General features: G+C 50.4%; 1 protein-coding gene across 1 annotated transcript in view; it reads left to right on the top strand.

Annotated features, from left to right (window-relative positions):
• The window catches only part of LOC146835079 (vitamin D3 hydroxylase-associated protein-like), a 296,163-nt gene that overhangs the window by 97,356 nt on the left and 186,534 nt on the right, over positions 1–12,273 (top strand). The window contains exon 3 of the mRNA XM_085602745.1: positions 9,008–9,151. Within this exon, the coding sequence (XP_085458871.1) occupies positions 9,008–9,151 (144 nt within the window). The remainder of the gene's footprint in view (positions 1–9,007; positions 9,152–12,273) is intronic.

Raw genomic sequence — 12,273 nt, 5'->3', positions numbered from 1 at the left:
CCTGCTTCGCGGATTATTTCCGCGAAGTCTACTCCCCGGTTTCCCCCTGCTCGGAGGCAGACTCCCATGCCCTGCTTCGGGACATCGCACTGCCCTCCCTAACGGTGGAGGACAGGGATTCGCTGGACGCCCCTCCCACCTCGGACGAAATTGCCTTGGCTATTCGCTCGGTTGCATCCGGCAAGGCCATGGGCCCCAATGGTATTCCCATCGAGCTCTACAAGCTACGCCCGGATGTGTTGGCGCCCCACCTGCGCGCGATGTTCCTGGCGGCCCACTCGCGGGGTTCCCTCCCGCCGGACCAGCGTCTAGCCACAATTGTGGTGATCCACAAGGAGGGGAGGCCCCGTGAACGGGTCACATCCTATAGGCCGATTTCGCTTTTGAACGCGGAGCCCAAAATCCTCGCCAAGGTGTTGGCCAACAGGTTGGTTGGCGTGGTGGGCGATTTGGTCCACCAAGACCAATCTGGCTTTATACCGCACCGCAACACGGCGCTCAATCTGCGGCGCTTGCACGGGGTGCTCGCGCGTGTCCCATTTGTGCGGGAGCCGGCCATCTTGGCGTCCTTGGACGCCACCATGGCGTTTGATACGCTTGAATGGCCATACATCTGGGCGATGCTGGCAAAATTCGGGTTTGGCCCGGGTTTCATTAGCTGGGTCAAATTGCTATATTCGGGCCCATTGGCGCAGGTGGTAGTGAATGGGCGAGTCTCGGCCCCATTCGCGCTGGGGAGGGGTACGCGACAGGGCTGCCCCCTGTCGCCTCTCCTGTTTGCCCTGGCCCTGGAGCCCCTGGCGGAGTGGCTGCGGTGGCACCCTTCTATCCGTGGTCTCCGCTGGACCCCCGAGCATGAGGACCGTGTGTCCCTCTATGCTGACGATATCCTTCTGTATCTCGCCTCCCCGCGTAAATCACTGATCGTCCTGGTTGATGTTTTGCGTTCATTCGGTCGCAACTCAGGCCTGGTCATCAACTGGGCGAAATCCTGTGTGTATGTGCTTTCCGGGGAGGCTCCGGCCCTACCACGGGACTGTCCGATCCAGATTGCCTCCCAAGGTTTTCGGTACCTGGGTATCTATATCACTCTTGACCCGGAGGCCCGCTACGAGCGGAATTTGTTACCCCCCCTCCGTCGTTTGAGGGAGGACGTGGTGCGCTGGCGGCGTCTGCCGCTCTCGCCGCTCGGCCGAGCGGCCTTGTTTAAAATGATGTCCCTGCCACGCTTCCTCTACGCCCTCCAGAATACTATGGACTTGGTCCCGGCACGCTATTTCCGTGAGGTGGAGGGCCTCCAGCGGCGCCTGTTCTGGGACGGGAGGCCGCGCATTGCTCTGGCTAAATTGACGCTCCCGTGGTACGATGGGGGGGTCGCCCTCCCTGACATTAAACGGTATTACTGGGCCTCCCAACTAGCTGCAATTAATCATGGCCTTTACGGGCCCGCCTTGAACCCGGCATTCGAGATGGATAAGATGCTCCTGCCCGGTGGCGATTACAATCGAGCGCTCTACGCTGGCGCGCCCGACTCCCGTTTGACGGGACCGACGCGTGTCATGGTGCGTGTCTGGCACGCGGCTAATGCAGCTATGGGGTGGAAGGACCGTTTGACCCGGGCGTCACCGCTGTATGCGTCTGAGAGGTTGGGCTCCCTGTGGACGTCGAAGGGCTTCGAGAAGTGGGACACGATCGGAATCAGCACGGTGGGAGATCTCTGGACGAGGGGGGGATTCAAAACTTTTGAGACGCTGCAGGCGGAGTTCCAGCTGCAGGGCAGTGAGTACTTTCGGTATCTACAGGTTCGCCATGCGCTGGGCTCCGTCTTCCCGGATGTCGCATCCATTCCGGAGTCTTCCCCCCTGGAGGACAGAGTCCTAGATGGCCATGTCCCGGACAGCACGATCTCCCTCATATACAAAAAACTGATCAACGATAGATCGTGCCTGCTGACTAGTCTCCGCGAGGCTTGGGTTGCCGACGGGCTGGAGCTGGACGATGAGGATTGGATTTCCGCGGTGGCCTCTCCGAAAGAGGTGGCCATCCCGGCTCGCCTTCGTTTCGTCCAGCTCAAGATCCTTCACCGGGTTTACGTGACGGGGCCAAGGCTTCTGCGTATGGGCTTTGCTGGTGACGGAATGTGTAAGCGTGGCTGTGGTGCGTTGGCGACTTTCATGCATATACTGTGGGAGTGCCCGAAGGTGGAGCGATTCTGGCGTGGTGTGCATGAGGTCCTGCGTGTGGTGACGCGTGTTGCGCTGCTGCCTGAAGCGAGGAGATGCTTGCTGAATGTATGGGAACCGAATGACTATTCGGTCCCGCAGACGCGGTGGGTGACTCTGGGATACATGATAGCCAAGCGCGACATTGCTCAATTGTGGGGATCCCAGAGGCCCCCGGCGGTGTCGGACTGGAAAGAGCATATGGATTGGTGTATGTTTCGTGAAAAGGTGGTGTATGTGGCGAGAGGTAAGCCTGGGGCGTGGGTGAAAATCTGGGGCCCCTGGAACGCCTACCGCGGGGGTATTTGTGAGCCACCACTGCTACCGGCTGCCTCGCCTGCTCCGTCTCCCTAGACGGCCCCCCTCCCTCAGCCGCGGGCGCGCGGTCCCCCAGTCCCTGATCTATTCCCATTCCCCTCTCCAGAGTTCTGCTGCTGGTTTGGATCCCCCACTTATGGAGCACGTGCTGTTATTTTGGATCGCGGGTTGCCTTGCGGGTGTGGTTTTTTGGTGTTGTTTTGTTTCAAGAAAAGGGAACCGTACTGTGGGCTTGGAGCTGTGTGGCCTGCACCATTGATTACTCCTGTTTTCACTGCTCTACACTGCCTAGAGACTTTTACTGTATGTGTGCAATATGTTTTTTGTCATTCTAGCGGCCGGCCGGATGGTTGTAGGCCCATACTTGTAACTTTTACGAACTGCAATAAACGGTTTCAAAAAAAAAAAAAAAAAAAAAAAAAAAAAAGATTGTCAGAGTATACGGCTTAGAGATTCTATTATGCTGACGCCATCCAATTGGATGGTGTCTATAGTCCATAATCATGATGCACTAGAACTACGTTCAGTAACTGTATATGTGGTGTTGTAAATTGGACAAAGCAGAATTCCCTCCAGCTTAATGTCGATGTTAGACCTGGCACATTGGCGTGAGTCTCCCTCAAATTTTTCACTGTGCCTCATGTATGTTTTTGCTGGTGTTAGCTGCTCAGGGCACTGTCCTACTGCTGTCCAGTGCCACAGTGCAAGTGCTCCCTATTGTAAATTAATGTATGATTTGTGATTCCATGATTGGTTGGTTTGGTTTACCTGTCAGACCCTAGTACAGTGCACCAGGAGTGCCCAGGGCTTGTAATCCAAATACTGCTGGTGAGCTTGCAGCACTGGTTGTGCCACCTACAGAAGCAGCCTGTAAACATGTGTCTAGGTCTGCCATTGCAGAGCCTGCGTGCAGTCTGGTACTGTCATGCTGACTGGGCAAGTGCACCCACTTGCCAGTCCCTAAACCTTCCCTTTTCTTCATATCAGACACCCCTATGATAGGCCCAAGGGCAGGGTGCATTGTAAGGATAAGTTAGGACATGCCCTGGTGTGTGTGGCATGTTCTAATAGTGAATTACAGCCATTTTCGTTTTTCACTATTGCAAGGCTACCTGTTCTCCATAGGCCAGATTGGGCAGTTTGGTTATTACATTTTATAGTCCTAACTGACTCAGAGATCATGGTAGAAATTCGAATTTGGTATGCCTGAACTCAGGATGATAAAATACATCTTTTAGTAAAGTTGGTTTTAACATTCTGTGTTTGAAAATGCCACTTTTAGAAAGTAGGCACTTTCTTGTCTAACCATTCAATCCTGCCTCTGCTAGGCTGTGTGTATTCTTTTGTCTGGAGTTTGAGTGACAGGGCTGGGGAATTCCAGGAGACAGGGTGAGGTGCCCCATTGGTGAATAGAGAGATCTGCATCCAGGTGGGTGGGTGGAGCTGCACCTGGGACCTGAATAGGGCTGTGCCTGCCTTCCACAATGCTGGCTCCACCTCCTGGGGAGCGGCTGATGTCTCTGCCCTGCACAGTGGATGAAGAGCAGGAATCCTGTCAACAAAGTGCTCCAGTGCTGTACTTGCCTTCCACAATGCTGGCTCCACCTCCTTTGGGGCGTCTAATGTTTCTGCCCTGCACTGTGAAAGGAAAGGAGAAGTCTGGTAAACAGAGTGCTCAGGAACTGGTTTGGACTGGGCAAAGGCCCCTCTGCCTTCAGAGGACAAAGGATTTCTGGGTATAAATATTGGGAGCCTGATCCCAAGAACTTAGATCACTTTGGGAAAACAAGAAGAACCTCTGCTGAGGGAGGAACCAGAAGAAGCTGAGGAGGAAACTATCCCTGAAACTGGGGGATTGGCCTGCAGTGGTTGCCTTACTGCCAAAGAGAGGAGAAAGGAACTTTGTGTGTACTTTTGCTCAACTTGTGAAGGATCTCCAAGGGCTTGGAAAAGAGCTTGCCTCCTGCTGAAGTCTCAGGAACAACAGACTTCACCCCCCAGCTCCCCAGAGTTCTTTGAAAGTGCCTGCTGCTGTTGTTGGGCCTTCTGAGGGACTGCGTGGCGCAAGGAGCTGGAAGCGCGACTCAAGAAGGAGAAGCGTGCCGCCGTCGGAGCTGTTGTCGTCGCATCTCGTAAAGTGTGTCGCCGCTGCAGCATCGCATCGAGCGGAAGCATCTCGCATCATCCAGGAAGTGTCTCGCAACGCCGAAGAAGCGTATCGCCATCGCAGCCATCGTAGCTGACGCATTGCACCACATCAAGAGAAGAGTCTCGCATCGAGGAAGAAGCGTGTTGCCATCGCAGCCATCATAGTTGTCGCATTGCACCGCATCAAGAAAAGCGCCTCGCATCCACGGAGAAGCGTGCCGCCGTCAGAGCTGCTGTCGTCACATCACGTAAAGGGGTGTCGCCACTGCAACATCGCATTGAGCGGCAGCGTCTCGCAAACGTCGGAGAAGAGTGTCGCTGCCAAGGCGGCGGTCGCATCGCGTAAAGTGTGTCGCCACTGCAGCTGAAGCATCAAGTCGAGTCTTCTCGCAACATCGGAGAAGCGTAACGCATCTGGAAGATCTTCACGTCTTTATTTCTTTTGCACCAGCACTTTGCCGCATTTCCATCGCTGCAACATTGCTTGTCGTGGAAGCGCAACGCATCTAAAAGGCACATTGACTTAAAGTATCGCATTTAAGAACTTAAGAGAACTAAGCAAAATTCTACCATCTAAAGTAACCGTATTGTGTGTTTTTGTCGTTTAAAGGTCTTGTGGTAAATCTATATAAAGAATACTTATTTTTAATATAAAACCTGTGTGGTGTCCATTTGTAGTGTTGTCACTTGGTTATTGTATGTGTTCACAAATGCTTTACACACTGCCTCTGAGATAAGGCTGTCTGCTCGTGCCAAGCTACCAAGGGGGTGAGCAGGGGTTATTTTAGGAGTGAACCCCCTTACCCTGACTAGAGGAGGAGGTCCCTATTTGTCACAAGTGCATACCTGTGCCAACTAGAGACCCCCAAGTCTAACAGTCGATAAGACTGAATGTGTCCTTTTTGGAAAGGCCACTGAGATCTGGACAGAGGACTGGTAGTCTGCTGAGTTGGGCAGTCACCCTTGCCCCAAAAAGGTGGCAAAACATCTGGGCATTTGTTGGACTATAAGCTAAGCATGATAATTGAAGTGTTGGCTGTTTGCAGGGCCTGTGTGGGAATTCCTTTGCAAGCTCAGGAAGGCCTTTACCTGGATGCCTTTGCATTATATGAAAACAATTATCCAGGTCCTCCTCACTAGTCACCTGAACATACGGGCACGCCTTACTTGTAGCAACTAATGAGGCACTGCTGCCCCGGCTGCAGGTAGTGCAAAATGCAGCTCCTAAATTGGTATGTCGTCTACACCCAAGGACCATGGCAGAATAAATTTTGAAATTTTTGCATTGGCTATTAGGCGGGAATGTATATTTAAACCTTTGTGTCATGTTCAGCAAGCTGTGGGAGGGGGCTGGAGGGGTGAGAGGGCACATACTTTGGTGCAAAAAAACAAGTTCTACCAGCTCACAAAACCTTTTGATTGGCCGATATGGCATTGACGATCTCTCACCACATCCATTACTCCCAATACGGGGGCCACTCTTTATTGTACTTAGGAACCCATCACTGGAATAAATTGACTCCACGTTTTCGGTTATGTCAAAATGTTTCTGTTTAATAAAATTGATCACAACTTGGCTATTTTGATTTGTTTGGCTCCACCTTTCCTTTTTGGGGATCCTCTGGTACCAGTCTATACTGCCGGTATAACGGGATACTTCTTCTGGAGTGATTTGTTGAGCTTAATAAAACCAATTGCAATAACATAGCATAAAAGGGTGAGTCCAAGTGAGCAAGGTTTAAACTGTACCTTGAGTATCATTCTTAATAAGTAGTAGATTTAGTTTCATTACTTAATATCCATTGTGCTTAAATATTGCAAGATTCCTACCAATGCACAGCACATACAATAAATAAAGTGATTCCCAAGTGAAAAGAACGCCATTTCAACATTCAAGTTAAACGTTTGTCTGAAGATAGCAAGGGCCAATATTAAATCAAGTAAAATCCAAGCCAGAAAGTGATTTGCCGGAGTAGATACCCCATTGCTGGTTATGCAATAACTTAAACATTGATGGGGGGGTCTTCGGTGTGTTCCCGAGAGCAATGTTCCGGTGGTCATCAGAATCCATAAAGCATTAATTGCTGTTTAAAACGATGCTGCTATGTTATTAACATACCCCTTGCACCAAAATTGCATCCCATAGCTCTCAGAGTCTTGGCACTGAGGCCAGTGGAATCCATTTTGGATGTTCCTTGTTGTAGCATGGCACCAGGTCCAGGGTGGGAATAGCTTCCTTAGACAGTAGAAGTGTATTGTCTGCATTGTAATAGCTGGATGATGGAGACCCAGATACTGAAGTGAAGAGGATGGAGACAGGGCTGCCCTTCGAAATTCCAAGAAGACTTTGTTAGCAAGGGGCTGCTGATTTGTTCTTCCTGAGCACTGCCATTTGGTAGACGGTAGGGGTGAGGGTCAAGACTGCAGCTCCTGTTTTCCAAGGTGAGAGAATTTCTAAACAGGGCCTGCCCATTGGTCTGTAGCTGATTACTACTTCAGGAAGTTGATAACCAGGTGCCCAGGATCTCACACTTCATTATGCACTTGTTATAAGCACTCCTGGATTGGGCCAGTCCCATTTCTGAATGAGTGATCACTCTGCCCAAAGGCTTTGTCTGGAGAGTAGCCTGTAAATTGCTTTTCAACAAGAACAAAGCCAAATAAGTTCCAAAGAATGAGAAGTGGATTCACCTCCCCTTTCTGGAATATGTGGGATCCAAGCCCCCCTTTGTTTCAGTCCCAAATCGTTAACAAAGTATGGCAGAGCTCTGCAGAGTAGTTGAAGTGCTGCTATGAGTCCCAGGGCTGGTGTCTGTCTCACAGCCAATCTCCCAGGGGTAAAGGGACATCAATTAAAGCCAACACTTTCTCCTGCAAGTGCTGTGAGTCTGTGAGGAGCCTAGAAGCCTACCTGCCTGCTGAGAGAGGAAAGGAGTATGCTTGGACCTGGAGGAGGAGAGACACAAAATGTTTCCAGCATGAAGAGCTGACAATCCAGAGAGAGCGATCCAGGAGTGAACTGAGCTCTGAAGAGGTCCCCCAGTCTCCCTCTGCAGTTCTGAGAAAATTGGACTGTACCAGAGCGTGTCATTATGAGTCACTTAGCAGCCTATGGTGGGCTCAGTGACTGGTGAAGTCTTCAGTTGTGACCGGGAGTCCCGCATCAAGTTGAAGTTTTGGTCCGAGATGGTTTGAGAGTGACACTGCCTTTCTGAGCTTCTCCTTTCTTGTTCGCTGACCCTGATATTGACATCTTAATCACTGTTAACCATTAATGATCTAAGCCCTGCATATTGTATCGAGATGTGTTCTGGGAAACTAAATATCATAGTGCTACACTATCCCTGCTTATGGGTACCATCTATCCTTCTAGGTGCTACTAACATCAGTACACCCCAATGAGTCCACCCCGTGAGGCCAGGAATGCTACCCATGGCTGTGTCACAGCGCGGATGGCTGCCAAATAACTAACCAGTAGCTGCGGGGCTAAGCTGCACCTCAGTACAAGAGAGAGACTGAGACATAAGGGGAACTCTGTTGCACCCTCTTAAGTATTTTTGTGAAAAAGCAGCTAAAGACATTTAACTGAGCTGTAGACTTCACCCCTAAGAACCTTTGAGTGATCTGCTCTTGACCCTATGCCCTAATTAAGTGGGGATGGCAATAGCAGGATCTGCATCACATAGGGGGTGAGGACTGTTACGGTAAAGTATAGTGTCTCATGGTTAAAGTGCAATTTATGACAATGCTGTATAACCTATGAACTGGATTGTGTAGTATTTCGTTCTTCGATGAAATTAAAAATGCTTTTTTCATAAAGATGAGCCCTGGGCTGAACACTACGTTGTTGTGTCTGTTGTTTGACTGAGTTCTAAGTTCTTGTCTTCTACGCTACCTTCCTGTGAAGCCTGTGACTGTTCGACCTCGCTACTCTGAGAGTCAAGTGCAGAAAGGGTGTCCCCGTTTGCAGAACCAAGGCCTGTGCCCAGGACACCAGTGGCAAATGACCTCAACAACAACTGTTGGGGCTTAGTGGCCTTTGTCTGCCCTGTGGCGCTCCGAACAAGGTTTAACACCCCTCCCCCCCACGCCTCTTGCTCCTCTGAATGAAACAATGCATCATGGGAGTAACTTTTAATGGGGATGTAGGACAGTGAGGAAAGACTTGGGCCCAGTGTAATGAAGATTATCAATCGGTAAGTAATTAGGCCATAACCCTTGGGTTGTGGGACTTCTTGCCTGTGTGTATTATTAAGAGTACTAAAGGTGTGTTGATGGACTTGTTGTGTAACATACTGATGAAACTTCATCTTTTTAAGGCCCTCGAAGTGCACAAAGATGTGAACTGCTTGACCAATTTCCTTCCAGAGTGTGAGGCCCAGCTTCAGGATGCAAAGAAACAGGACAACAAAGGGCTTCTCTATGGTGTTCCAATCAGCCTCAAAGACAATTATAACTACAAGGTACCATCATGGACTAATGAACTGTTTTCAAGAAAAATCTTTTATTGCATATTGCTAATGTGTTACCGAATCACAGGTTGGATTTTATAAATCACAAAAGGCCTTTGGTGTTTGCAAACTGCCTGATTATGCCCTTTGAGTCGTTTGGTGGCAACATGACTCTGGTAGGGCAAATTCTGCTCTCGAAGTGGACTTGAGCATGTCATCTGTAGTGAGTTCATCTCGGTTGATGATTGCTACTTTTCTTTTTGCTGGCCTTTCAACAAAGAGTGGCCTGCAGGACAGGCTTGATGAATGCCAGGGGTAGCATTGTGTGTGTGTGGGTGGAGAAGTGTGAGGCCTTTGACACCATCTAAGGCCGCACATTGTAGCAGAACCCAGATTGTTGGAGTTTCCATACAAGGTAGGAAGTGGATCAATTGTGAGAGTGTCTGTGCAAAATAGTAAGTATGTATGTGAGTCATTTGTCATCCACTGGCTGTTGTGTGTTAGTGAGTGTGTACTTTGTGATTTCAGACTGGAATGTGCCACTTCATGCAAATTATTTGATGCCATTGTCCGTTCAGGCTAGTACTGTGGGTCAGTCATGGCAATTACATAGGTATAATATGGCTCTTCTGTATATTTTATGCAAATACATAAGTTGAGGTGGGCCCATCATGCTATGTCATTTTGGGCCTTGAAGATCACTGACCACAATCTGTTACAGAGCTATATTGAGCAGCTATTTGGAATGTTTGGGCATTCAGGCCATGGGATGTTCTTTTATACTGGCTTTGAAATGAAAATAAGTTTATAAAGAGCTTGAATGACCTAGGGTGTCTTGGTGCTGGTAGCACAGCAGAGGGATGGTTATGCCAACTAAATTTAAAGCTATAAGTTAAAAAGCCAGGTCTTAAGATTCCTCCTAAAAACTAACAGCGAAGAGCTGATCTTTAACCCCTTCGCTGCTTCTGTCAGCCAATGGCTGTCGCGAGCACCAGCTCTGTAGTGCTGCACACGTCCGTTGGCCGACGCGGCCCCGCCCGCCTAATTAAACCGCCGCACCGCGGCAGAAATCGAACCGTGGTTAAGCGGTTAAATTGAGGGGTAGGGCATTCCACCGTTTGGGTGTGCCATTAACAAAACTTCTACCCTCCCACACACGCATTTTTCAAACTTGGGCACTTTAAGGTTGGCTGCTGAGGATGATCGCAGTGGCCTAGCGGTAATATATCCGGTCGGTCTATTTTTAAAATAGTCCATTTAAGGCCTTATAGGCGATGCACAGTGCCTTAAAGTCTATCCTCTTATCAACTGGCAGCCAGTGAAGCCCCACTAGATCCTTTGCCACTGAGCTTTGTCTAGGTATTCCCAACAATAGATGAGTTGTTGAGTTCTGCAGAATTTGTAGTTTGCTAAGGAGTCGTTTCTGTATATTTATTTACAGACAATTACAATAATCTATTTTGCATAGCGTGAGCTCAGTTACTACTAGTTTCTTCAGCTCCAAAGGAATAAAAGATAAAATCTTTCTCAGAACTTTTTTTTTTTTTTTTTTTTTTGAGAAAGTTTTATTAAGCAATAATTCGGTTACAAGTACGGGCCTACAACCACCCGGGCCGGCCGCTAGGTACAGAAGGAAATCTACACATATCAAAGCTACAATCAGTTCCCAGGGCACTGCCCTGCAGTGGCTCCAGATAGTTCTCGAGGAACAGGAAGCGTAAGTCCAACAATCACAAAAACAAAAGGACAAACAATACACAACATAAGGCGAGTTATGAGGGAAACCAGTGCGGGTCAGGCTCCCCCCGGGAAACTCCAGTCAGGACAATTGAGCAAACCGCTAAAGAGAGGAGTACCGGGAGGCCGGGGACGGAGGGGGGGGGGGGAGGGGGTCAAGGAAGATGAACGTCCATATGTAGTTGTTCCAAAAGGCGCCAGGAGCCATCAAGGGTCAGGGGGACATGGCGATATCAGTATCTACCAGGGGGGGCGTACAGATGCCTCCGCGATACGCGTTCCATTGCCCCCAAATTCTACCCCATGCCCCCGGCTTGCCACGGGCCACATACACAGTCTTCTCCCTAAACATACACCAGTCCATATTCTCCTTCCATACTGACACGGTGGGCGGCCGTTGAGCGCCCCAAAGTTGCGCTATGTCCCTCTTGGCAATCATGTTCCCTAGGGCCGCCCACCGAGTCTGAGCCGCGCTGTAGTCATTGGGCTCCCACACATTCAGGACACAGCGACGCACCTCCGGCAGCAGCACAACCCCGGTGACCTGTCCCATAACCGTGTGGACCCGGCGCCAGTAGTCCGCCACCTCGCGGCACTCCCAAAGGATATGAAGAAAGGTGGCGCTGAGCCCACAGCCTCGCTTACAGAGCCCGTCGCCGGAAAATCCCATCGAGACCAAGCGCGGACCCGTCACATACACCCGGTGGAGAATCTTGAGCTGTACCAACCGAAGACGAGCCGGAATGGCAACCTCCTTGGGGGACGACAGTGCAGACTGCCAATCTTCGTCGTCCAATTCCACCCCGTCCCCAGTCCAAGCCTCCCGAAGGCGAACAAGAAGGTCCGCCCGGTGATTAATTAATTTTTTATAAATTAAAGAAATAGTACTATCAGGGACATGTCCATCAAGTATGCGGTCCTCGAGGGGCGAGGAAACAGGGATCTTGGTCCCCTCCCCGAAGACCGAGAGCAGGGCGTGTCGAACCTGGGCGTAGCGGAAAAACTCCCTGTCGGTCAGCTCGTATTCGGCCTGGAGCACCGCAAAAGTCTTTACCGCGCCCTTGCGCCACAGGTCTCCCACTTTGCTGATACCAATCGTGTCCCACTGGTCAAACCCCTTCGTGGTCCACAAGCTACCCAGGCGGTCGGAAGCAAACAAGGGAGTAGCACATGTTAATCGCTCACTCCAGCCCATGGCCGCAGTGGCAGCCCTCCAGGTCCGCACCGCAATCTTAGTAGGACCCGTAAGGGTCCGGCCAGCCAGGCGGGAATAAAGTGCCCTGTTGTAGTTCCCGCCGGGAAGCAGGTACTTGTCCATCTCATACGCCGGATTCAAGCCGGGCGCATACGTGGCGTGGTTAATGGCAGATAGCTGCGAGGCCCAATAGTACCTGCGA

The sequence above is a fragment of the Triturus cristatus genome, chromosome 4_2 (genome assembly GCF_964204655.1).
Source record: "Triturus cristatus chromosome 4_2, aTriCri1.1, whole genome shotgun sequence".
Classification (NCBI taxonomy): Eukaryota; Metazoa; Chordata; class Amphibia; order Caudata; family Salamandridae; genus Triturus; species Triturus cristatus.
The sequence above is the reverse complement of the archived record's forward strand: the minus strand, read 5'-3'. Positions and strand labels throughout refer to the sequence as shown.